This window comes from Varroa jacobsoni, unplaced genomic scaffold (genome assembly GCF_002532875.2).
Source record: "Varroa jacobsoni isolate VJ856 unplaced genomic scaffold, vjacob_1.0 scaffold_154, whole genome shotgun sequence".
In the NCBI taxonomy this organism is placed as follows: Eukaryota; Metazoa; Arthropoda; class Arachnida; order Mesostigmata; family Varroidae; genus Varroa; species Varroa jacobsoni.
The window spans coordinates 225,740-252,723 of NW_019213056.1; the positions used below are offsets into that span (position 1 = coordinate 225,740).

The window sequence follows — 26,984 nt, forward strand, 5'->3', positions numbered from 1 at the left end:
ATGAGTTCGAGCTCATACGTTCGTAAAGTATAACTTTTTCGCTAGCACAAAGGAGCACAACAGTTAATGAAATCGAACACAACTGATCTTGCCAGGCAATTTAGTCTCAATCAATAATTATTGACGAAGACTAATAGCTGTTTCGAATGCCACAATTACTAGGGTCCTGTCTCTGCGAAATATGTCAAGTGTGTCAAGCTATCAACAACAACCGACAATAGTGGCTTTCCCTTATATATTTGGATACAGGAAGGAGGTCACTTTAGCATCCGCTCAAAATCGTTTAGCGCATCAGCCATATTACACCAATGCAGATCTCATCGGTGACGGACACTTCATTTCGGCAGTTCGTCTTTGGTTGAACTCTGAAAGGCCTCTCCGAGAGCGCCGACGCCGAAAATCAACGGGTGATTGGCGCCGTTAAAAGCTGGAACATACAAGCAAGGACACAGAATGAAAATCTGGTAAAGTATCCACATGAGAAGTACCTACACTCTCCGTTTCACTCCACAGCCGTATCATCATAGCAATAGCCATCGCCTTCATCGTTGTTTTAGCCAGAGTACAATTACTGTACAGTGGTGTACACAAACTAAACATCGACGTAGCAGAGAATCGTCAAGTAACACGCGGTCTGTATTTTTCGTTTCTCACCCTGTGGCTGTGCCGTTGCCATGTGGCTCATGCGTCTTGTCTCGCTGTCTGGCTGACCGACTGACTGGCTATTCGTTTGTGATTCGCAAGGCTCCTCGCGTGCTCAGTCGTGGCCAGCCACTCATGACGAACAAGTGCGTGCATGATCGCACGCCTTTAGGGGGTTGCTCTCTCTTGCCAGACTCCCCCTTCGGGGTGTTCCGCCAACTAATCGGCGTTAATGCCAGTGCTGATGCACGTTTCTCTGTCTGCTGGCTGACCTTAGCATATGCTGTCCTGCAAGGATCGTCTGTGGACCACCATCGCCACTGCTGCTATAACTAAGCGTAAATGGCGGCGCGCCGCGAGATGGATAACAAACAACAATGAGCGTACTAGAGTGACAGGAGACGAGAAGATAGTGCCAGTTGGAAGCGTAACGCTTCGTTGACTATATGCGATTTATAAGTATGTATAATCGTACATTCGTTTATCGTGTGGGCACTACAAGTACTCGTAGAGGCTAAGTTTGTTCATGTAACCAAGTGTTAGAGCCACTTGCTAAGCAAGGGGAGAGGAAGCGAGAGAGTCGAGGAGGTCTTGGAGCGCCACAACAAACAGCAGCGACCCCAGCGGATTGGACATCTACAGTCGCCGACTAATAAGTATCAAAACTAGACCTAATCGCGCAGAAACAACCGTAGGTCTAGTACAAACGGTATCGCTGTGACTCATACAAAGCCAATGTGCTTTACGCTCTCTTAGCTGGAACTAATCGCAGACAAAAAAGAAAGCAAGCGAAATATCGAGGCTGGTTTGTTTCTGTTCAATTCCGATCTGTCTACTGCATCAATGGCTTTTGAAGACACAAGACTATAAGCGCTGACAGCTAGATGCAAATAAGCCAATTCTTTCTCATCTCAAACTCTGCTATTACGGTAGAAAGCGACACGCACTCTCCTGCCGAGTAAGTGCTAAGTCTCAATAAAAAATACGGCCACATCGACAAGAGCAACAGCCATATCACAGTAGGTCCACGTGATACAATATGATTTAACTTGTCTTCGATTGTAGAGTAACAGTAACTAGATTATGCTATTACGTCTCATGTGTCCTAGTTTCGGCCATCTCCATTTCAAACTTCCGTGGCCTAGAGTTAGCGTTTCGTATCGTTCCATGTACACTGGGGCTTAACAAGCTCGACCAAATAATTAGTACCGAGGCTTATTTCTCTCGATGGCTCTCAGCCCTTTGATAACAGACTCAACGCAGTTGCTACGATTGCCGCTAAGTCGAACAGCGCCACTAATGGGCGTTGCGAATCTGAGCTTGATTCAGTTTGTGACGATCGGAGCTGAGGACAAATGGAACTCGACGTTCGAAAGTGACAAACAAGGCGTGCTCGAATCGAGTGGTGTGTTGGCCGCCCTACCGTCTTTATGGTTCTTTGTAAATGTATACATACAGATATGTGGTTGTCTCAAACGAACACTAACTATACATAGCTGTGGAAACAATGCGACTAAGCCGACCCGGGTTGCCATTTGTAGTCTGCTACTAAAAACAGTGGGCGCTCCGCACTCGCTTGTGGCCGATGCGGGCGTACACTGACGGCTGAATATTGTCTCAACGCTATGCGGTCGTCTACCGCTGCGTAACCGCCAGTCGAGTGTTTACATATCGTATCTGCTATGCTGGATGTAACGGCTACAAATGGCCGTGGTGGGAACACTGAGCACAGGGTGCTCCAATGCTCCGCAACTAGTTCATGATGAGTATGCGCGGAGTTGATTATGCGGTCGCTCATCAGCTCGCCAGCTCGGGTGCCTATTCTGTTCGCTCGCCTTTCTCATGGGCTTTGCAGCAATGACGGGATCGTAGAAGCAGTATGACTATGGTTATAATGGTGATAGTAGCCGTGATGCTGACTGTTGTATAGTGAGTTCATGAAGGACCCTGGCAACAGAAACTCCGGCCTCCTGCCAGCAAGATGGGGACCCTTCTTATTCGCCTCAATTGAGCCAATTGCCAATCGAGCAATGAGGGCAGGCTACTAGCGCTACTGCGTGTATTAATGACGTTCTGGGTTGCTGGAAGAAATTTGTGTCCCATGACACCGCCACTGAGTGCGTGAACACCAGGGGGGCCACTGGAGGAGTTTTCCAATGAGCTGATAGCACCACAGTGTTTAACCATGCAACGCTGGGTCGTATTCGAACGAGTATGGCGCGCAGGTTTGAGAACGGACAACCGTAACGTGATAATGCAATCTAAATTGTTAGCGCTACTGCTGCCGATGCTGTTGCTATTATTAGCAGTCAGCCAACGGTCCCTAAAGGCAATTGATCCCCGGAGATGGCTGAATGCCCCTGTTCTGCAGCGGAGAACTGGAAACCTTCCTCGATAGTGGTTGGAGAGTCGTGGCGTTTTGCTGGAAACTTGATTGGGAATATTTGGATAAGCAGCTTTGCTCTGCTGTATGGCTAAGAAGAGCAATGGGACGTCAAAAAAGGAAGGGACACAAGATACGCCGACATGTACCGTAAATACCCTGAGCAGGTGTACAGCCGCAAGTAGGCCCGTTAGAGTAGAATCGACTTCAATATTCCAGTTATCTAAATGGTAGAACCCGCATCATCGAAAAACAGTATTCTGTTGTTAGCTGGCGGGCCTAAAATATCCTCTTTTTTTTCTTATCTAAAGTGAAGATAGATCAGTAGCTCTTCAAGTAACAACCATGTCGACTAAGGTTTACCAACAGTATGCTGAACGTGGGGCTTGGTTCAAAATTGTTTTAAATTGATGATTCGATTTCGTTAGCACTGCGATCTAGGTTTCAGGGAAGACTGACGGTGATTAAATGTTTTATAAACTGATGGCTTTATAAAAAAGACAGTTATAAAACGAGCTATGCCTAGGTAACAGAAAAGTGAAATGAAAAATAGAGAATACATAGAATTGGCTTACTTAATAATTCAGAAGCTTTAAACATATTTTAAAATCCGTGTACTAACATCTACCCATGTGAAAAGGAATAGCCTGTGCGGAACGAGCATACTATAATTTACGCCCTCTTCATATTCCGCTTCGTACCACTCAAAGGCAGTTTATCTTCCGCTCCTCAACATCGATTAAATGCGTATACGTATATATACCTATCTGAATATTTTGTGCCTATTTTTTTTTTATCTATGCACGAACAAGTGGCTCCTTCATTTATCAGTATGCCTCGCGCCTGAACTTGCCGCGCATTCTCTGTGTAGGTATACACATGGGACTGTGTGCGGTTGCGTGAGTAAATGTGGGAACAGCCAGAGTTGTTCCGAGCTGCCGTTCCGTAGTCGGACTCAGACTGTTGGCGTCGGCTCCGGCGTCGACAGCGATCTGTAGATTCAACGCTGTACGAACGTGCTCCTCGGCCGTCCTATATATCCTGATTTTCGCGAGCCTAGCATCTAGTGCTTCAGCATCAACACACCCACACATACGCATAGGCAGTTCCACAAACGCTTTCACACGAGCAGCTATAGATTTCAAACTATGAACAGACACTTGTTTCGACTAGTCGCATGGTTCAATATGATCGGTGTTCGACTTGGCGGCTCGGATCTGATGCCGCTGAGAGTCTACCGTCTTCTTTCTATTTTTCCCATGCGCGTCGTCTGGTGCCGACCCCCGTATCCCTCCGTCGAACAACTCGATAGGTTTGATTGGCCTTCCTTAATAATAAACTGGCCCGGTCTGTGCCACTGCCAAGTGTAGCAATAAACTCAGCTCAGTTTTTTCGTCGTTGAACTCTCGTCAGACTTTGTTTTTCTTGGCCTGATTTCAGTTTAGTGCTATGTCTGATATTCGTCCATTTTTCTTGTTGGTCCTTTTTTTGTCTTTGTTGCTTACTTCGTTCTTCTTTGCTCCTCTCCTTCGTTTCAGTTGCTCTGAACTCTTTTCGTAATTCTTCAGCTGCGCCCGCGCCGGTTCCGTTCTCAATAGGCCTTCTTCCTTTACCTTATGACGCGAGTATCACCTCCCAATCCACATTTGTATCTTACCGAGAGCTTTCTGTGGCAAGCCAATGAATTTCAGTTAGTCGGGTTTGCGGCTAGGGCGCGACCGGCTCCACTCTATCCGTCTATTCTCTGTTTGGTTGTGTTGTTGTGGCTCTTGTAGCTGTTGTTATCTATATAGAGTTCAGCAAGCTGACAGCCGAAAGGGTGGACAGGTTATTCGTACCAGGGAACTGGCTGCCAGTATTCGCCCGGGAGGCCCCAAGATTCCGACACGTCGAAGTGAACCTGCCACAGCGATGGCATCATGATGTCGGCGCGTCCCACTTGGGATGAGCATCACCGACGTCAGGAAAGCGTACGGGGCCGGTGAATCGTTAGCTTTCTCCGTATTTCCACCCTCTCAGTGACCTGGTGTCGTAAGCCTTCGACAACTTCTTCCTCCCAGAAGCAGTGGCCGAACATCATGAGGCCGCCAGCAGACTTTAAAGCGAGTAATGGCGAGACGGAGTGGTGGCGACCCGAATTCGCAGTGATGGCTCGTTTGGCCATTAGATAACGCTAAGGGACATCATCGTCTTGAGGCTAGCTAAGAATTCAAACAGCAGCAACAGTATTTCAAACGAACTCTGTTGTTCAATAGGCTCTCATGAAAGCAGCTCCGTCATTATACACGGAAATCTTTTCTTTTTGAACTTGGCTTTTTTCATCTTCCTTTCGTCATACCTTCGTTAAATAATCCTTCCGATTAGCTCAATCGAAACGGCAACTTAAGGAAACCATGTAACGCGCTAAACGACTCGAAAGTAAGGATCTACGAACATTTCGAAAAGAAATAACTAACTGTATTGTTCTATTGCTGCCGGATATTGGTCCAAGGCAGCTTTCGGCTGACTATTGTTATGAGGCTTCTTGTTGTAGTTGTGGCAATAAAGCTCGGGTCGTCAAAAAGCGACTTGTCGCCTCCGCGCTGACGTAAGGGCGGAAGAGCTTAGGTAGCCTAATACGGCTCAGGGCCAAGTTATCGCCAAGGATTGAATCTATCAACGACTCAATACAGGTTCGCTGAACCGCGCATCAAACTGGTCCTTTTAGATCATCAACGATCTCCAGTCCGGCCGTCGGTTCTAAAGCACACCAACACCACTACTATACTTGCACAGCGGCCTTAAACTTCCATTGTGTCCCTTGGAACAAGTAGTTTGGCTCGCTACACTGGCGTTTGTGGTTCCGCAGGGACCGTGGCACCAGCTTGTTCTTAACGGCTACCTTAGATTATTTTTTCGCTAACTCTTATAGTTTTAATCCAAGACTAACCAGGATCACTACCGACCATTGACAAGCTCCTGCATTGGCGACCGCATGCGCAGGGTACCTCGACTTGTTTGCTCGGTCCGCTTTCTATTGGTGGTTGTCATTACCGCAATCAAGTCTGGATTGTTCGGTTGCGTTGCTATGTCTCATGTCTGTTGTATTGATCAACGTTTAACGTTCAAGCAAATCTAGGTATTCGAGTGTGATTAAAATACTTTCCGCTCTGTACCAATCAGGTTCCACGTTACACTGGCACTGACTTGCCGCTGGCGAGTTTTGTCAACCCATTCGCCCCACGCTAACTCTGCCCGTCGTCCATCGAAAGTAAAGCAAGCTACCACAACAGCTATTAATTGTTGAAAAGCGGTGGCCAAACGAACAAGCACACCCCAACAGATACGCCTGCTGGGCTGTTGCCACCAACGCGTTGTTCAGTTGTCCCGTCAAATCCAGCCCACCGAATCAGGCCTTTCTTGTCAGCCGCAATCAGCGCCGCGTGTACGTTAAACGCCCGGCCAACAGAAGTGATCACGTCGCTTAGTGCAACGTCGAACTGTACCTAACCTAAACTAAGCTTGCTTTCCGGTCCGCCACCATTCTCGGCTCAACCACGGACTCCGTCTTTTGATCACGGATCCGCCGTCAACACTACGCGAAACTGAACTATCGGCCCAAGGGTCCTAGAGCCTCTTCAGTATCAACGGCAAGCCGAGAGTGAGGAGGAGGATAAAGCCAGGCAAAGATGGTCATCATAAAGCAGCAGCACTAGCGACCAATGTAGACAATCGCTGAGTCCTATCCGTTGCACTACTGCCAAGAAGCATCACATGGTAAATCCTGCGGCGACAGCAGATGGGGCTTGATGTTGCGGTACGACGTTGAGCTTTTTTGTCATTTCCTTCCTGATTGTTTATAGCTCGCTGGTCGTTGTTGTCCTATTTAGTCTCCGTTATGTTAGAGAAACCAGCTGGGAGCATGCGGTAACAATGGACATGGCCGCGTCTTATAGCCAGAGCTGAAAAAAGGGGGACGACTACAATGTAACGTAGACAGACAAAGATAGATCAAAAGAGCTTAGGAGATCTACGCCAATGGCTATAGCCATACTAATGTTGGTGGTGACTGCAGGCGTTGCAGCGCACTCGAAACCATCCGTATCCCGCTAGTATAAAGCATCCACCATGGCTGCTCTCAACGCTCACGCTGTTTAAGTGCCAAAAAATAATTGCGAACGATAGCCGTCGAAAAAAGCGTAACCTCTACGGCTCTAAACTCTCTACGGTTGTGTACGGTAGGGCTCTTACAGTTACTTAAGGAAGTAAAGAGAGGGAAAGAACATTGTATTCGTGGACTACGTGTGTGCCTCAATGCGCGTCGACGGAGGCGCAGACAGTGGCGTAAAACCGCTCGAAGGAAACGGCGCGCTCTAAAAAAGTCGCAACAGTAGCAGCAGCTACGGAACGTCAGGCTGTAGGAAGGCAGAAAAGTGTGGGAAGTCAATGCGACCGCTGACAGCGAATCCAATGACGCTAACACAGTGAGAACACAGTAAAAGCATTCGGCGCTTTTTGCGATATGACGTGTAGATACGGAAGGGGAGCGTTTCACCTCACGGAACATTAATAGTTAGCGATGATAAAAGTACTAATTCATGTATTGGTAATTAGTAATGCTACTAGCTTGCATGAAAGCTTAGTGGGTAATAGATTTTCCTGCTACTCTTAGAGATACATTATGGTCTGGGTTCGTACACGGGCGTAGACACATTTTGCTTTACGCTAACGATAGCCAGCCGTCTCACCGGCTTCCTAACGGTCGTATCGGGTGTAAATTCGAAATGTTTAGTGCTGAAGAAAAATCTATTGAAAGACGAATACAACATACAAATGACTGAAACGTATCTCTACCATTGATTGGAGTGGAAACAGACTGGTAACGACCTTTGACTCTTGCAGCCAAAAAGGCTTATAGCTACGACTGATTCTAGCATACGATGACTGACTGGGTCAAAATGGCCAATAGGTTCTATATATTGCACAAAGATGTGAAGGCTGGAGTTTTCAATGTGTAACGTAAGCGAGGTCACTCTGTGTGTGCCTGGATGTATGTGTTTTCAGACGGAACCCTTTTCATCGTGCTAGTCGGGCTACAGCGGAAATTGGATGAGCTCCGAATATGATTTTTCTATAGGACGACGTTTTCGACTTTGTCTGCTATTACGCACAGCTATATGGTTAAGCTTAGAAAAAAAATTGGAGAGCCATCAAATTTACTAGAGAGAAAGTGTAAATTTTTGCAATTTTCAGTTATAACTGGCTATCGCATTATACCTAACTAAATATGTTCGATCCCGACCTGGTTCCCCCAGGGCCTCAGACACGCAATCGTTTCGCATATATTCGCATCTAGCGAGGCGGTCGGTAACTAGGTAAGTTGGTCGCTTCCTTCGATAGCCCACGACACGTTTTGCAGTTTGTATGTACAGCTCTCTTCGTCTCTACCGTTCGATCTCCCCCATTTATGCATTTACAGCGCTGGAAAAATACAATACACAATGTAGTAGTCCTAAACACTGAGTCAGAGTATCGGCTACTCGTCGACTAGTGGTTAATGGATGCCTTTTAGTCTTTTGGCGACGGGTTTTTCCTGCGACGTCCGGCCTTCTCTGAACGCTAGCTAGCTAATTCGTCAACTGCTATATCTACTGCCGAAGCGCCCATTGCAGTTCTGCTGTGTACACGTGGTTCCGGTGGTGTTCTTGATTGCGATGTACGTGTGCGGCTTTGTCGTTATAGCAACTAAAACGACGAAGTTTACTATTATCGCTCGCCAGCCAACAGCAACAACGACAATAAGCCACAGCATCAACGTGACATCGACGAGCGGCAGCAGCAGTAGCAACGGCGAGGGTTCCGAACGATTAAGGAGTCTACCCGCCGCCAAAATCATCAGCATCATCAACAACTAGTCTCGTCAACGAATCATTCCCCCTCCTTCCACGGTCATGACTGTTGTTGCTGGCATTTGCCAATGCCGACTTTGCCGTCGTCGCCACGGCGGCTCTGTGCCAACATCCAAACAACAGCAGCAGCGGCGGCGGCAAAGTCGAACCAACAGCCCCACGCGTAGCTGAATGCCCATCGAATCGACAGTAACAGCAGGGGCAAGCCAGCCGCGAAACGAACCGTTCCGAAGGTAAGAAGAAGGCAATAACAATAATAAAGCGCCGAAGATGATGGCGAACGCGATGAGGACGAAAATAGAAGCCGGAAGTGCGTCGACGTCGACGTCGACGCCGACGCCAGCTCGAGCACCCGTGGCGCAAACGCGCTCGCTTGCCTGCTTACTCACTCGCACAGATACACGGATAGATGCAGACGTATCACAAGCGATACCACTACCGAACGAGCCTTGCCCATTCGAACGCAACGAGCAGGACTGAAAGTCACACAGAACTCAGCCGTTGAATTTGAAGGTTACAGCAACCGCAGCAGTAACAACGAAAGCAGTAGCACTTACGGCGCTGGAACTTCCTGAAAGTTCCGTGCTTAAACCCTAATTCTTTTTGCCGTTCGGTATCCCGATGTATGAATCTTCGTGTCAGTGAATGTGTCCTCTATGCAATACGGGACGGGCAAACGCAAATTATACCGATCCATGCCGCGATATTGCCGCACCACGACACAGACGGGCTTCGCATCACTATTCATTAGCATGAAGCTCGGTTGTAATGTCGTGTTCAATGCGAAACCGCCAATTTCTGCGGATTCGCGCGGTGTCTGCATGAAAAGTCCGTGACACTGGTGTTTAGCGCCATTGAACCAATTCTGACTAGAAAATGTACCAGTAATGCACCGGCTAGCAGACTGGTTAATCTGAGGAGCGGTGTCAATATGACCGCTCAACTTCGGATAGAAGGACACAGGGGACCGGATACAGGGTACAAGGGATAGACCTTCTGGTGTTGTACAGTAACAAGACGCTGCTGCCAGCATCCTTTCTGTGCGGGCCTATATCCGTGTGCCCCTCTGCATGTGTATGTGTGTATATGTGCTTTTTCTAGTGAATAATAGTTTGCGTGGATGGTGCGCTTGCACGGGAAGCGCTGCAACGGAGTCGGCACATAGGGGCTATCTGTGGTCGGTAGCAGAATAACAGACACACATTATATAGATATAGGAGTACGGTTAACAATCGCTCGCAGAACTGCGGCCTGTAATCATAGTCCAGTCAACAGAGATTCTACCAGAAGAATGCCAGTGCCGCTAAGCGCGAGCAGGAAGCTGCCGTTGAGCGGAACAGCGATATACTATTCGCGCACACACGCACATATACACACCTTTAGCGTGCGTTCTGCTGTAGCCCAAGCTGGAGTGCTATCCTAATCGTATCTGATTGCTGCTGCTGTTGCCGCGTTCCCGCTAAAGCTCCCTTACCCTCAACCGTCTAGCATCGCTAAAGCAGGCTCGGAGGAAGCGACGTTCCGCGACTTCGACGGCGGCAATGCCACTACATGACGGTAAATGTTCTATCATTACTAACTGACAAACTATCGACTGCAGACTATGCTATATCGTATCTAGCTGGCTCGTTCGCCGCCCGCCTGTATCTAGGCTAACGCTTGCTCTGGCTCGTTCGGCCCAGCTTAGCTCTGGCAGATTCCCCGCGGCGATTTTTGTCCATTTGGACCTTTGGCATGAAGTGTAGATCCGCGCCAGCGCTGAGCGTCGACGCGAGCTGTTACCGACATTAAATCTCACCATTGCCGATGCTGTCGTCAGCGACGCGCTCAAGGACATGCGGCTGTGACGCTCCGCAGGGACGAGCTGCAGCAGAAACTATTGCTAGTATTACTACTTCTACAATGACGATAAGCACGTGCAGGAGCAGAACATGGCGCAAGTCCTAGTGAGTCGTGGCTTTGCGGTGACAAGTAAACGTTGACTCCGATTGGAGCTAGCCGGCTCCAGTTGTCACTGATGCCAAAGTCGCTGGCGGAGCCGCCAATGTGCGCTCCGGAGTATCCAGTGATGTCACCCAGGCTGTTGTTGTTGCCGCGTGCGGCCATAGAGAACGACTCACGGGCTTCGTTTGACGCTCTGAATGACAGATAGATATCGTGGAAAAGTCGCCGGGGAAACGATGGCAATATAAGAAGCAACGGCAAAAATAATGAAGACACCATCGAATGGCTTCAGCGGCAGTAACTCGACGATAATGAATGACGGTATTAGGCTCTCACTTCCGCTGTCGGCCTACGGCTGGTGGATGAGGGCCACCATTTGTTATTATATTAGTTAGCGTTTAGCTGGTTTTCTATGCTTTTACGTGTTTGCCTAGTCATGAGTAGGTGAGTGTGTGAGGGAAGGAACGGAAGTTTGATTTTGCTTTGGCTAGTCCGGACTCGGAGTAACTTCGCGGCTGATCGTCGCTTCGACGACACAACTTAGAATATACGTCTTCTTCGTCTCGTCTGCATTCTTTTCAGATATCCGAGAGTAAATGAAGACAACTATTTTTAAAGCTATGTGGAAACAGGTACGAGTACGATATATATCGGAGCGTGAAGCCGAGTCGGGAGGAGCTAAATAAATGAATAAACGTCTTGGGTTTTACATTAGCAGCTGTTTCAGCATAGCCTCAGAAGGCTGGTAACTGGTAATATGAAACAAAAGGTTCGGATATTCAAGCGTCACGTAAGCGTCAATAGTCATGAAGTCACTGAATCACCACACTGAACGACCGCTGCGACGTAAGCGTAACACGTAAGCTCTATGAATCAGGAGTAAGTGATCGGACCAGCAAAGGTCCATGCAAGATCCCGATACTGTCCATTGTCCATATCTATGGCCTTATCTTCTTCTACTCTATGAAGTATCTCTCCCACTCTTGACTGGTATAATTTTGCTACGGCAATGGCTTCGCACTTCAGAAGCCACTGTTATGGAGGCTATCGACTTGTTCCTTCATCCATTGCGTCAACAATCCAAGCAAACAAACAAACAAATCCAATTCGACTCGAATCCACTGGAACAATACACGGATGTCAACAACAGGTGGACGAAAACCTGGGTTTACGTTCCCAGACATCAGGTCAACAACCTCGCCCGTTGCTATTGTTAATATGCAGACAATCTGTTCGCGGTTGTTGTTCTCTACGACGCGCTACTGACAGCGGATAACAGCGATTCTAAACTGTTTTACCGGCGCCGCAATCAACGATTCAGTGGTTGGGGCCATTGGTGAAATTGCTGAGTCGTATTGTCAACTCGAGTTATAGTTACTTCGGCTTGTTGTTCCTTATTGTTATCGATATAGTTGCTGTTCTTTTCGTTGGGATCATGTCTCGAGTTGGTTAGAACAGCAGTTGTTACTACAATAACAACAACGACAACAACAGCAACAACAACAGCAACAACAACGACAACAATGACGATGATAAAGCCATAGGAAGAGGCAAAAACGAAGGGAACACCGAATTCCCCAAGGCAACCCGCTGTGCCAAAGTACGTTGCACGCATAGAGGTTCCCTTATTTATGGCGTAGGGTTGAAGTTTCTACCCTCTGCTAGAAATAATATCATTATAATGTGTATTATATATTTTATGATTATAAATAGTAATGTTGTGTGTGCAACAGTAAATTCATTTAGGATTTCGTAATTAGTAAATAAGTAGCTTTCCATTGAATGTATCTTGCACTAACAGCAACCTCTGTTAAGATGAACCTAAACGCGACGAAGCTTACGATAGACTATGGATTACAGAACTCGTCGTGGTTTATGACCGATGAACGGTGTTGTGGTATATTGTAGGTAACGGTTCTATTAGCTAAGAGTGGCCGATTCTATTGAAGTGGGCGGAAAATGGTAAAAAGGCGGTCTGCGCCACGGCAGATCCCATAGTTGCTACAGCAGCCACCGCCTCCGGCGATACCGCTATAGGCAAAAGCAGCGGGATGACGTGATGAGTTCACGCTCGACCAAGGCTTGCCAGAGGAGCAGCTCTAGGCGGTGTCGGCTGTCGCCGCCAACGATGACGGCACCACCATCCGCGTATAGGGCCATCCATGTGTAAACAACGCCTCCGCCATGCCTCGTGCTCTCTCTTTAACGACGAGATACAGAATAAACGTAGGAAACAGTTCGAAATAGAGGAACGAATGGCACTCTCAAATAATGCCGGAGGGACAGAGCAAGCGAGCACCAGCGGTGCGAGCTCGCACGTTGCAGCCAAGCACGCAACGTCAGCCATGCTGGGTTCTATAGCGTTGTGAGTTCGGTCGTGCTGTGGCTACCGCTGGCGCTAGAGCGAACGCTCTGCTGCTGGTAAAGCTCTCCGTCAATGGATTGTTGTGGCATGACGCCAGTGACAACGGCGCGACACAGCTAACCGACGAGAGCAGCAGGCCATGCGCCACAGATGCATTCTAAACAGAGTACCAGAAATATATATATATATATAGCAGAGGTAATGAGCAAAGAGCATACGATGTAAGGAAAGATTAACAGAACCGCAGTCGCCCGTTCGTCTGTCCTCCTTTTCTTCGGCTGCTAGCAGAATCCTGAACTGCAGTCAGAGTTTACCCCAACGAGTCGCCGTCATCAAATCGATGGTGGTCTTTCTCGTCGAGCTTTTAATTGGCTGACGTACCGCCGCTGCTGCTGCTGCTGCTGCTGCTGCTATTGTTGCTAGGGTCGCTTCAGAGGAAGCCACCGCGTCACAGCGTTGCGGTGCAGTCGGTCTCTTGACAACGGCCGCTGCAGCCATCGCGGACCCTGGCCCGATCCATGACTTAGTCCTACGCAGGTTCTCGAGAGTAAAGAAGCCACTGAGCGGGAAACGGGCCGATCGGACAATGCAAGCACCATCGACTCTGGCTTTCACCAGCCGCTGCCGGCCCGACCGACTGGCCGTCCGAGAGCTAATACTGGTAACAGCAGTAATCAGCATCATCGCCATCACTATCACCATCATTATCACTATCATAAGGAACAACGGCAACAGACTCTAGTTGATCTCCATTTTTCTATTGGCCCTGCACGATAGCCCGAGTCATATAGTTATCAAACAGCCTCCGTCATCGGTGGCGACGAACAACAGCGACCCTTAAACACTTAACACCCTAACGTCAAGCAAGCGTCGGTGGACCAGAGGACCCGGCGTAGCTACTCGTGGGCGGAATTGTTAGCAAAACTGTCTCAACGCGGACGAAGTGTCGCTAGGGCGACACGGACGCCAGTATGCCCTCTGTCGTGCGGATGAACTTGACGATATTGCTACGGACATAGGACCCAGCTCTTGTTGCTATGAAAGCAAGTAAAGATTACGATTACGATAAAGTTGTCGGGCGGTAAGTTGTCCAGAACGTCACTGAAGGAGCGAACGATTAGCTGGCTGAACGGCCAACGGATGCATTCGAGAAAGTGATAAGGTAACTCAATTGGACTTGCAATATCGGCTTTGGTCCCGCACTGTTAGATCGCGTTCTCTTATGAACACTACTATGAGGTGCTACAATAGGACGCGACGGGTTTGCAAATTACACTATGTGGGGTTGTTGGCAGCTCTCATCTTGGCATGTTAACTAAATAAAACTAGCGGCTAAATATCAGTTAAAGCCATCTCTGGCTATCTGTATTCAGTGATGATGTTCAACGAAAGCGTGCATCATATTGTCTAATTACATTGTTGAATTGGACTGCTTAGGACATTCCGTTTACTCTATGACATAATCACATCATAGTTAAAAGCCCAGCACGAATCCGCCATCTGTTAAATGACTGTACCAGCTTATAGCTGTTGTCACTAGCATGGCAGATCAAACAACCCAATCATTTAACGTACCGCGTCTACATCCATTCAGTGTGCAGGAGGCAAGAACCAGAATATAAATGCGGGGTTCCGCGTCAACACCAACGTCATTGACGCTACCACCATTCTGCCGGCATGACTACCAACACCGTGATTTCAGCTCGCCAGATTTCTGAAACGGGTGTCCACTTTGTCCATCTCCCTACATTGTTTCTCCGTCAGTGGGACATCACATGTACATATGTATACACTCTTCATCTACAAATAGCAACCGCAATCTTCGTCGTCATACTAAATTGGTGTTTTTTTTTCTGGTTTTTCCTCCTACTTTTCAACCTGCCCTATTCGTTAGTTCTGGGAGTCTTTCTTTCTTCCTTTATATATTTGCCCCATCAACATCATCTTGGTTCTCTTCCTCTTTTCGAATTCCCTTGATCTTCATCGTCGTCACCATCACCATCATCGGCGGTGGCGGCGGCGGCGGCGGCGGCGGCGACTGCAAGATCATCAACAAAAGACATAGCATTTGCTCTGCTGCTATTACTATTAAAGCGCAGCTACCTTGATCATAGCAGCGGCAGAAAAAGGCACGGAGTCACTGCCAGTGCTTTGACTTGGCTTGCGCTACTCAGATCTGGTGTGCGGAAGCAACTAAATGAACCGAATCGGTTTGCTACGCATTGGAGCATTTGCAACGTGAATGCCTTATTGCTGCCAAAGGGCAAGCTTGGGCGTCGGAAGGTGAATAACGCCGAGCAGGCAAGAGTTTGTTGTTGTTGGAGTTATCGTCACCACGAAGCGAACACGCGGCCAAACGACGGCTAACGAATGACGCATACGAAGGGTTGTAGGACCGTCAAAGCCGGCCATGGCGCGGCCGATGGACATAAACATGGATATCACTGGACCTCTGTGGCCGGCTGACTGCCTACTGCGATTAGCCGAGCGACTGGATGGCTGTTTTTCTCTGTCTTTTCCCCGTTGGTTCGATTGACTGTGCTGCCTGATGCTGCCCCTGCGACGCAAATGTCCATTAGGTGCTCCGTTGTGGTATATCTTAGCTAAACTTGGCATGACTTCGGAGCTCTACGACGGCTTGTTACGGCTGACTGTGGATTGCGATGTTTCGTTGAGCTGTCTGACTGCTGTCGCCCGACGTCGTGGCTATGGACATCGCATTGTGCCTATCCGAGCGCGGCACAGCCAGCTGAGGACCGAAAAAAAGAACAGACGTAGAAAAACGAAGCATGCGAAGTAACGAAGTCAGCTAGAACAGCCTTACACCGACGGGGATCACAAGGTCGAACGCGTTTGCCACTGTTACTCTTGCCGTTGCCACCGGTAGACCTGTATCAAACAACAGATAAAGCAATCGCCATAGAAGTAACGTCACAGTGGCGGCGGTGTTGGTAAAGTTACCCGACAAGATGTTCGCCCAATGGACTGTCCGGTGACCGCCGGTTGATTCTGACCGGTTGACACACAGAACAGGCGTTCGCGCTGATGATGGCTGTCGTGTTCTTCTGATCTTGCTGGCTCGCTGTGTATCTGCCGCCCCTTCTGTCTGTCTGGATGTGTACAGACCGTTTATTCCTGTCATGTGCGTTTGTGTGTGTTTATGTCTGTTTGTTGGCGGTACGTGTTCTTCTGGAAGTTCAGGGTTCGTATCGGCGCGGCGAGAAGTAAGGGCACGGGGGGCGTATAGTATGGCGGACTGGCAGATAGTCTAGCGTAGTAGCGAGTAGAAGTATTAGTTGTGACGAAATGGTTTTACAGCCATGTTTGGCTGACTTTGGCAAGCGACCATTGTACCAAGAGCAACAACAAGGGCTATGCTGTATCAACAACGAGGCGTAGCGAAGCAACTGCTGAGAATTCGTCGAAGCGGAAGAAAGTGCATTGCAGCAGCAGTAGCAATAACAAACCTTCATCTGCCTTAGAACCGAGCCCGTCATAACGCATTTGCATTTGCAGAACAACCCGTCTAACTAGTCAAACGCACTAACTCTAACTAACAATGGTTGCAAAATTACCGTGACTCAGTAAGCCCGCTACTGCTAGACGGCAAAGGCTCAAACTGTTTGCTATCCAGTAAAACGTTCAACGAGCCACGGCGTCCCAGTCGAGATTGCCGAGATCCCAACGTCAGCATAGCCGACCAGGACCAGTCTATCGGCGGCCACCGTCACAGAATTGTAATCTCGTGGAACGTTGACGGAGTCTAGCTCTCGCGGCCGCTAAAACGTTGACGCAGTTTCCAGTAACAGCAGCAATAGCAAAAGCGGCTACAGGCGATCGTAGTGTCAGCAGGCTGAATCCACAAAGTGGGGCCAAACGCTAGCAGTGGCTGTTCTGCGAGTTGGTCGTCGACGAGGGCGACGGCTCGGTCACTTTGAGTGTTTGTTAGTCCCTAAGTCCACCCCTGCGTTTTTCCCGGGCGCCGATCGTTCGGCCGCTGGCCCTAGGCATTAGGCGTAGGTCTGTTTGTCCGTCAATCAGTAGCGGCTCGTGTGGTCGCTGTATGTTTAATGCCAGTCGCCAGCCACAGCGCAACTATTCATTGGTCTTTGCGGACGTCCGTGGCCGCAGCCGCGGCCACTGCGGTTGATGCTTCCGATGGTCCTCCTCGACGAAGCTGGACAACTATGGCGATAACGCTGTTTCAACGTTTGGCCCGCCATAGCCTGTAGGCCATGCAGCGGTGCGTAAATTATAGGCAGGACACCGACAGGGGCCGTGGAGGCCACATTTGGTCGACTGCTTGAACGACTTAAGTTGAGATACCTGATCGCTTTAGCAAAGCTAGTTATTGTTGTAGTTTCAGCCTCAGCCGTATTTTGTGAGTTGTTTTCCTTTATCGTTCGCGTTGTCTTTTCGCCCTCTTTAAAGGACGCTTGGCGCTGTAGGGCGATGAATTTGAGTATGGTCAGCAAATTAAAAAAAAAAAGAAACAAATTTCATTGTGTTTGCCAGTGACTGTCTGGAATATGGAGCTATTACTAGCGCACTATAGTCTAATAAACAAAACTGAATCGGATCTTCTATAGTGGGCACGATATGAGGTATTGGAAATAATTAGGGAGTATTGTAAAAACTTGGGACCACTTTTGGGGCGTTAGGATAAATCTTTCCCTGAAACTATATCCCACTGATGATTTTTTCCGCGATTTATTTTGAAACCGTGCCATACGTTTTGAGCAATGTGTAATTGCGTCGCGTTACTGCGCAAACACAGATGGACAAGTTAGCCGACTGAATAAGCGTTATTTTTGCAAAATAAATTTTCTTGGTAATTAGTATCGTAAGGCTGGTGGTAGAGGGTGAACTGTACATTATTAGTATGCATCGAATATATACCCATATTGCTTTAATGTCGTCGTCTTTACTATCGGTTGTTGTTGCTTTTGCTGTTACTATTGCTGTTCTCGATATAAAGCGCAGGATAAGATCAGGTGAAGCACCTGCGAGCAGGACGTTTCACGTCATCAGGTGCTCTTCCGTCAATATATCTACAATGCTCTATGTGCTACGGGGCAGACGAAATGGAAATGTACAGGCCGAACCGGCCGACCGCAAAGTAGTGAAGTAGAAAAACAGATGAACAAACTGAATCAAGATGCTAACAAAAATGTCCGCATTTCAGCTAGGCCTGCCTGTCAACTTCCACTTTGCTTTGTTCTAGGGGGTGTATCAAGTCTCCGTCCAGAGATAAGTCCATGTCCAAAAATAAGGATTTGCGCGTACCACATGCGTAACCGCGGATAGCTCGATGCAATTTGCAGTATTACATAGATTCATATGCGAGACACGTGTGTGAGGGTCTGTTCTAGCTCCTAAGGCTATTCGGAACGCTTCAGATGGTACTAGCTCGGCTATTGCCAATTGAATGTTCGTGAGATTTTGGCGTATAGTGATATGCCCCGATGATCTATAAATGTAGAAGAGAAAACAATCGCCTTTGCTTTACTATAAAAGAACTACCGCGTTACGAATACTGTTATTTCTGTTCTCACATCATCAAGGATATATATATATGTATATATATATATATATATATATATATATGTACGCGCGCTCGGTTTCAGCACCTGAGCGCCAGGTCAAGCTGTTTTTAGCTACAGTAAAATTGACTGCAGTGGTAGCAGCGCTACCGTAATGGCAAATTGGCGGTACGCGCAACGGATGGCGGCTACAGTAGCAGGAGACAGCCTGCGATTGCAACGTTCCTGCAGCAACTACGGTGGCGTCCTTGAAGGACGGCTCGCTCCGGTGCCGGCGCCCGGAGGAAAACAGACCCTAAGGTTTCTCTTTCTTCTGACGATTACGACGAACGTCAGTAGTGCGAAGGCTCTTTCTGTGATGATTGGCCAGCCGAACACCGAAGCCAGTGCGGCTGAGGAACGCGGCAAAAAGTTGTTTCGGCCGGTCGGTTGGGCAGACCCAGCTGAATGCGGAAAGACTGAGTGGATGGGTTGGAACAGCAACAACGAGTAGCTAACGATGGTTCCAAAATGCCTTTGTTTATTATTCATGTTTTTGAATTTGCATGCAATGTCTCTAGAGCTGGTGCATCAACAGGAGATGGAAGTCGGTGACTAAGCTTAGAACACGGTCGAGTCTCTGTGTCCGCGTAAGCTGTCGTAAGGCAGATATGTCTATCTTTCAAGTACAGCTGAGCTTACCGCTTCTTTTCTTTCTTCAATGCCAGATAACTAGATGTATCATTTAGAGCTAGAAATTCAATTTAGGTTTGCCCTTATCTACCTGTAATTATTCTAATTTGCTAACCTCGATGTTCACTTACCGTCATCATGATCTGAATTCGGGTAGTCCTCGGATCCTGGTAGACTTTCGCGGTCGTTGTCAATCCTCATCGGCGGGTTGGGGTGATTGCTTAATGGGATTTCACACGGTTTGAACGGTCCACCGGACAGGACCGAGGACAGGGCCTCGTGATATGTTGCGATCTTCTTCGATCGTTTTCCATATTTGTATTCTTTGCGAAGTCTTTTCATCTTCTCCTTAACCTGCAATGCCGTCCGCATATACCCCAGCGTTCTCATTTGTGCTGCCATCGATTCGTATACTTTGTTGTTCCTCGAGGTTCCATCAAGCATGTCGCGGTCGGCGGCCCAGATCTTGATTAGCTCATAGGTCTCCTGATCGGACCAGGTTAGACCGGCCATTTTGAATGCTGGGGGCATCTGACTCGGCAGGTCGATATGTGCTGTCGATGACGACGAGTTTGGAGGAGACGGAATGGGCAAGGGGATAAGGGAAGCACCCCCGGACATTGCGGCAGCAGCTGCCATCTCTAGCTGCATATCCAACACGTGCTGTTGCGAAGGGTGCTGACCACTACCTGAAGTTACTGGGGATAACGGGGGATATACAGAAGGGGATGTTGACGACGAGGCGATAGTCGAAGAGGTGACCACGAAAAAGTCTGCAAGATTTACAGTTACAACACGGACATGAGACAGAAATGTGAAATAGAAGTCATGTCAACTATACAGCAAGAAGGAAACTGCGACGACAGCAACTTGTGCTGGTAGAACTTGAAGTTATTTTCTAGATGTTAGCACTTGAGGCGAAGCGTGTGGGTGAGTGTGTGTGTATGTGTGGAATATTTGTTTCCCAGAGGGTAAACGGTTCGGTAGGATGCGACAGCCTAATTAACTGGTCGATTCTTCGTCATCTTTAATAGATTAACAAATAAAGAACGTAATAACTTATGTTTAATAAAACAAACCACTAACAAGATGATAATGAACCAAGAAGTGAATAAACTGCACGTTGCACAAGTGATTTTAGGGCAAATGTTCGCGCACTTCGCGTTTCGCGACAGGCCTCTTCTTCTGGCCTCTGTTTTATAATCAACCACAAACAATTCCTGGGTCATTCAAATACGTTTCACGCACATAGAACGCTGAGCACAGACACCCGTACACCTGGTTGGCGAATTCGCTTCCGAAGATCCCATGGGTTTGCACACTTAGCGTGCTGATTCTGCTTTGCGCGATCTTGTCATTAAGTCGCGTTTCTCGTATCTTGACGTGTCACTTTTAGTTGAATCAGTACGAGGCTGTAGCTATTCGATCGAACCGCCGGTAGATGTTTTGTTTTATCCGTCAAGTTCAACAACGTTAGCAACTGTCACAGCACGAACAGCGATGAAAAACTTAACTGGTCATAACGATTTTACCACTTATCGACCTTTATTCGCTTTTTCTTAACAAACAAAAAGCGAAATCAACACAGCATCTAGGACGGGAAAGCTACAGCAACCACAGCATGAGCTGAGCGGAACAAACTCGCCAGCGACAGTGAAAACTTTGCCGCGATTGTTCTCGCCGTTCGCGAACTAAAACAGCAAGAGAGTTTCCTGCTTTGCGAGCACCAGCGTTACGCTTGCCTAGCCCTTACGATGCTGCTGTGTTTGTCGTTGGCGCCGCCTCACAAAGCACTGACATATGCAGACTTATAGGTAGATACAGGTAAAAAAAAAAGGACTGAAGTGGACCAGTGACAGATTCTAGCGATTTGAACGACTGCGATGACCTGCCAACGTCTTGGCCCAATGTTTCGTCCACTAGAGCCTTTTGCTTCTAGCGCCAGCATGCGGGAACGCTGGAATATTGCCGTCTCACGTCTTGCGCCCGACAAGTTCGCTAAGACACGTTCATTCCGGCGATTGACGGCCAATCTGAGGGGTTCAGCGCGAAGACCCCTGCTGCCTGTTGCCGTTGTATTAGTGGAGGAGTGTTTGGCAGCAGCGGCGGTGGCTGGCAGCACTGGCTGGCGATCGGCCAACGGAAAAAGGGAAGGGGCAAAATGCTTTTTTCTGTCTTCGACTTCTGTCGTCGCCGCCGCTGCCGCCGGCGTTTTCTTTTCTGGTTGCCCCTCGCGCCTTTCCGCGACGCGGCGTAGTCGCGCCGATGTTGACGTCGTCGCTTGATTGCTTCTGCTCGCGCTTGTTCTATAGTAAGTCCTGGGGCTGCTGCGCGCGAACACAGCGGCTATTTCCCGCTCGGATGTTTCGCGCGCACGGTTTGGTGGAGCTACAGGGATGCCCCGACGCAAGCTGATGATATCTGCTATGAGCCTCCTCTGTGTTTAACAACAACAACTATCGCTTTCACTGAGTGACTTTTGTCGTCGCTATCGATAGATACGATAATGTATGTTTTCACTATTGTTGATTTTGCTGTTGTCTAGTTCGAACGGGCGGCACAGGGCGATCTTTGGCTAATAGCATACGCTCACTAAGCGTTTGACAGCGAGGTAGTGATAACTGCAAACCGGCATCGTTTACTAGCCTTCTCCGTTCGCTTGTTCAACCACAACCAGTGAATGCAGACTCGATTGAAACCAACGCAAGCGTCAAATGCTCGAGCGCTCCGTAACCAGTCCATACATGACCGGCGCTCAGTTCGAGACCACTAGTCGCCAACGACAAGTTGCTCGTTCGAGCACTCCCTCCGTGCTGGCTGTGAGCACTATAAGCCAAGCTGCTGGCGAGTCGAGCGAGCCAACGTTCCGACCGCGACGAGAAACTAGCGCGGTTTGCGAGTGAGTGACTGGTCCAGCCAGCCAGTGGTTGTTACTTCGACTGTTTGGACTCCTGGTGGGCCTGTCTGTGAGCCGTGGACGTCAGCGGCTGTACTCGCCCGTGCCAGCAGAGTCTGTCTGTAACGGGCTGTGAGCGTTGAGCAAGACTAGCTGCAGTTGATGGCGGAGGAGTAGATCGCTTTGCTGCTGCTGCTGACAACGGCTGCGGTACTCAGGGTGATGGTAGTACTGATAGTTGCGAAGGTGGCAGCATTGGCCACAGGGGCAGCTAACAGCGGCGACTGAAACGGCAGGGATGGGGCCGAAAGGAGCCGTAGCACTGGACGAGGTGCGGAGAGGCGAGTGCGCTGTGTGAGCGCTGTTTACAGCGTTTGCTGGTGGCGTTTGTTCGCTTGCTACTGCTACTGCTGCTGGCTGGAACGCTGCGTTACGCCGTGCCGTATTGCCGTCTGTATGTTGCGTGTTGCTGTTACGGCTGTCGCTGCCACTGGCGGCGTCGCCGCCAGCCCAAGTGGGAGCGCGGGCCACGCGGAAGGGAGAGGGCGCCATCCATCTGTGGTCGCCTTTTGTCGCTTGGCGCTCCGTGAGTGTGCGAGCACGGGGCAACCGAACGAACGGATTGGCCGCTGCTAAGGGGCTAGTCACAGTGAAAGCGAATGAGCTACGGTTGCGACTGCGACTACGGCAGTGGCTTTCGTGGTTGTGGAGCAATAGACGCTTTGATAGCGATGCTGGTGGCGGGGGCCATGATGTTAGAAGCCGTGGCCGACAAACGAACAGTCAAAGGAACGGGCAAACTGTTTGCCCTGTACTGTACCCTGCAAGTGCCCCAGGGCTGTCTCAACTTGCATGCCCACTCCTGCTGACTCCCTAGAATTAAGGATGTATAGGCCGGATCCCGTCGTGATGACTTCGGCGCCTAACCAAAATGAGCACACGACGAAAACAAAACGTCGACGAGCGAATGCTCGAACTCCGGCGACGTCGATTTCAGTAGCAAAGGAAAGAGAAGGCTTATGATGGCTTGCGGCTAGATGGAGTATCGAGTCGTCGATGGGAACTAAGAAGCTACGCGCCTTAGAGAAAGTTGGGCACCGCGTAAGTGCCGGCTTGCTTTTTGCGTGGGCGGCAGAGGGCGCTAGCTTCGATGGATGTCGTGTGAAATTTTCCTGTTCCAATGCTAATCCATGTACCTCTTAATTTTCAAAACACGCTAAACACTGGCTGGTCGAATAGAAGAGCTAGAATGCGAAATTGGCACGACATTGTGGCAAATGGCTAATGTACGAACGGTGCGTATATACAAGCAGGTACTAAAACACACAAGCAGAGTCTGAAACGCGCAGTGGCTAGGTCAGATGCGCTGGCGGCTCCTTTATATGCTATGCACATGAAGCCTAAGATGATTTGTTTCGATGGCACGTTCGAGATGAATGGCAAAGACGGTCGTGCCACTATATCGCGCACAGAATCGGATTAGCCACTGAGAACGCGAGGTAAAATTCTTCGTCTGATATCGCATGCTATCACAGGTAGAGAAACAAAACCCTTTAACGATAACTGCCTTCTGAATCGACTTCACGTTAGACCACCATATGTGATCTCAACGTGCATGGCGGACCACTCTGCAAAAAAAAAAAAAAAAAAAAGCGAAGCGGGCAAACTGCCATGGTACCAACCGAGAGCAACGAGCTGTGGATCGAGATGCTACTTGAGTTTTCACGTAGTCAATAGTTCCTGGCGGCCAGGCTGGTGGTACCAGTCGCGATCCGCTTTTTGTCAGCTGCCATTGAGCCCGTACAAGCCATATTGTTGATAGACAGAAGGCGTATTCGTATAAGAAACGATGGAGTAGCTGTTGTAAAAAGTTGAACATCAGCAGTCGAGCGTGGAGCTCATAGTAGATCGAGCCAGTGGGTTACCACAGTGCCGGGAGAGGATAGCTGGGCCGCTTGAATTGGAGAACCTTTGGAGCGCCGCTGCCTTTCATACCGTGACTGCAGCCAACAACAACCTGTCGAGAGGTAAACAAGGAGCAGCAAAACGTTCGCAGGAGAGAACCAAAAGGAAATTGAATTGTGCATATCTACAAGGTCTTTTGATAAGCCTGCTGGATCGTTTACTGCCGTCTTTGGTAATACACACTGCAACAATCCAGATCTTACCCCCTACCCCCCCCCCCGTCCAAATCTCGCGCAATAAATGAAATGTGATAACGGCATTGAAGACATTGAAGACTACATGATGTTATTCACTTAAGGATTCAGTAATTAAGTAAATCATGGCCGTAATTTAAGTACCTGTGTGACAGGTAGCGGCTAAATCATTCGATCGGCCAGCAAGGGATGTCCATTCTTAATCATGAGTATCGGTTAATTGGTGCGTTATATTTGCGTTAGGGTAAATTTAAGTGTAGTTCACTAAACTGACTTTGACCTGTTTCTTGCAAGCCGTTCACACCAGACTCCCTTATATCTACCTACTTGCAAAAGGTCTTCTTGAAATTTACCGTTACAATATCACTAGATGCTTCGTGAAAACTTCATTAGGATTCATATATATATAGCTGTCGACAGTTTTGTCCTTCTCTCCGCTATAACGGAATCTATTTCGTATTCAAATGAATCTAACGATTATGTCGGCCAAGCCGCAAAGGTTCGTCACTTGTAGCTAGTGAAATCGCGATTAAACGCCGCCATACTCGCTGCTCCGCTGAGTCAACCACCTGTTGAACTACTGGCTTCTGCAGGCGGCGCCTAAACGAACCTATCACAACACAGAGGTCTGGGTAGGTACCGATCAACTTAAGACGAACCGGACAGAACGCGCTGCTACATGTCACTGTGTGCCTGAATCAAGCGTAAATGGCGCAGTCAGACATGCAGACAAAAATAAACCGATAACAGCATCCGCGTAGCAGGTGCTACCGGGATACCTCAAAACTAGTTCACTCTGATCTGTGTCTACTTCTTTCGCGAATGCCTCCAGCATTTGTATAGCTATGTATATGTCGATTAGGAACGTAGGTTTATTTAGCGAAATAGGCATATTACTATGTTGGCTATGTCCTAAGGGCTTAAAGGGTAATTTATGCGTGCAAGCCGGGCACGTGCAGAACACGTGAATTAATCGGGAGTGAAGTAGATATTTCCTAGTTCATCTATTGCTCTTGTATCTGCTCGTTTCTGAAGGCTTTCTGCGAAGAATATACGTGCGCGCTCTTACTAGTGACTAATGAGCAAGCTTAGAAGATGATCACATTGTAATACGCATTGCAGATGTATATCAGTTCCGTGCAGCATAACGATATTCTAAACAAAAGTACTTCCATAATGCCAGAGAAAACCTTTTACGTACACATAATATAAGTTAACCTTGGAATAACATCTACGATGCCTAGTAGATTATAGTCAAGATACCTTTTTACTCAGCGCCGCCCACAGTGGTTCCAACGGTGAATGAAACAATTACAGGCAAAAGAACGTTCAGTAGAAATAAACACAGAGCACAGGGAACAAGCATTGTAGCACAAACGTACATAAGCACACCAATCCACATAGACTCTATGAGCAGACCATTCTGACAGTTCAGCAAGGATGCTAGCCAACGAGCAGATGTTCGAGAGACAATTGTACGGTAACGGACCCGGCCCGTCGTTCTTGTTACGGCCGTTGTTATTTTGCGGTGTACGGCAGTTCGTCGTCACTTGTTATCGTTGTTGTTCAGCATCAGCATGTGCCGCTACCTAACTCGACTCCCATGAGCTCCGCTCCAATTTAGTCCAGTTCACTCCACATGCGAGCATGCGGAGCGCCGTCACACGTCTGTCTGATCCATGAGTCGAGTGTTGTCCGGGCTAGCGCCTAATGTAGTCCCGGCCTGATATATTCTACCACGGAGTGTTCAAAAGCCGACCGCAGTTTGTGGATCTCCTCCTCTCCACGGCCAGGGGGTACTCCACATGCGAGGGAGAGGAGGATACGCTGGCTGGCCGTGCTGGATGTGTTGCGTCAACAGCGCGGAACGGCGGCGCTCCGGCTGCTCACGACGCCGCTGCTGGGGCCAGCGCACAACGAGACCGCAAACCTACGGCCTACGACGAACGGCGGCGCCCGGCTCCAGGCGATCGAGCGAACGGCCCACGGAGGCTGGCAACAGCAGCAGCAGCAGCAGTCACTAGTCGCTACGACTACGGGACGATGTGTTTGACTATGTGGAAACTGCGATCTACTCCACATGGCTATCAGAACGTCCTATAGGACTCGCGTCTCTCCATCGAGACCGTGGCTAGAGTGCGCACACAGACGAACGCTGCCAAAGACTGACCGAGAACGAACTGCGCCGTTCAGTCGCTCTGCCTGTCGAGTAATGATGGGGAGGAGAGTCGACAAGAGCTTCGTGCGCATCCATTCGACAGGGGATGCCACTCCGGCCGACGTTACATTGAACATCGCAGCGGGCGCTGTGCGTAACGCGTAGAGTATCGAGCGTTGATGACGCAGAGCCTATGTCGCCTTTAGCTGGCCGACATGGGAGGATCTCCAATCGCCCCGATGCTCGATGCTTTCTGCGCTTGACGGAGATAGCGGGCTACTCGAGGCAGCAGCGGTAACGACGACGGCAGCAGCGAGCGTCAAGCAACAGGGCC

The 26,984-nt window shown here is 48.8% G+C and overlaps 1 protein-coding gene and 1 long non-coding RNA gene across 7 annotated transcripts in view; both read right to left on the reverse strand.

Annotated features, from left to right (window-relative positions):
* The window catches only part of LOC111269935 (uncharacterized), an 87,918-nt gene that overhangs the window by 50,725 nt on the left and 10,209 nt on the right, over window positions 1-26,984 (reverse strand). For 2 of the 6 annotated variants that reach the window (XM_022849870.2, XM_022849863.2), the window contains exon 2: window positions 19,569-20,210. In XM_022849870.2, coding sequence (XP_022705605.1) covers window positions 19,569-20,210 — 642 coding nt within the window. Of the gene's footprint in view, window positions 1-19,568; window positions 20,211-20,516; window positions 21,553-24,015; window positions 24,496-25,755; window positions 26,604-26,984 lie in introns of those variants that run through there. The other 4 variants (XM_022849893.2, XM_022849903.2, XM_022849876.2 and 1 more) reach the window with 4 other exon arrangements.
* LOC147753862 (uncharacterized) lies at window positions 221-1,232 on the reverse strand. The gene is made up of 2 exons (XR_015314738.1): window positions 655-1,232; window positions 221-427 (listed from the first exon to the last, which is right to left on the reverse strand). It is a non-coding gene; the product is annotated as an uncharacterized LOC147753862 (long non-coding RNA).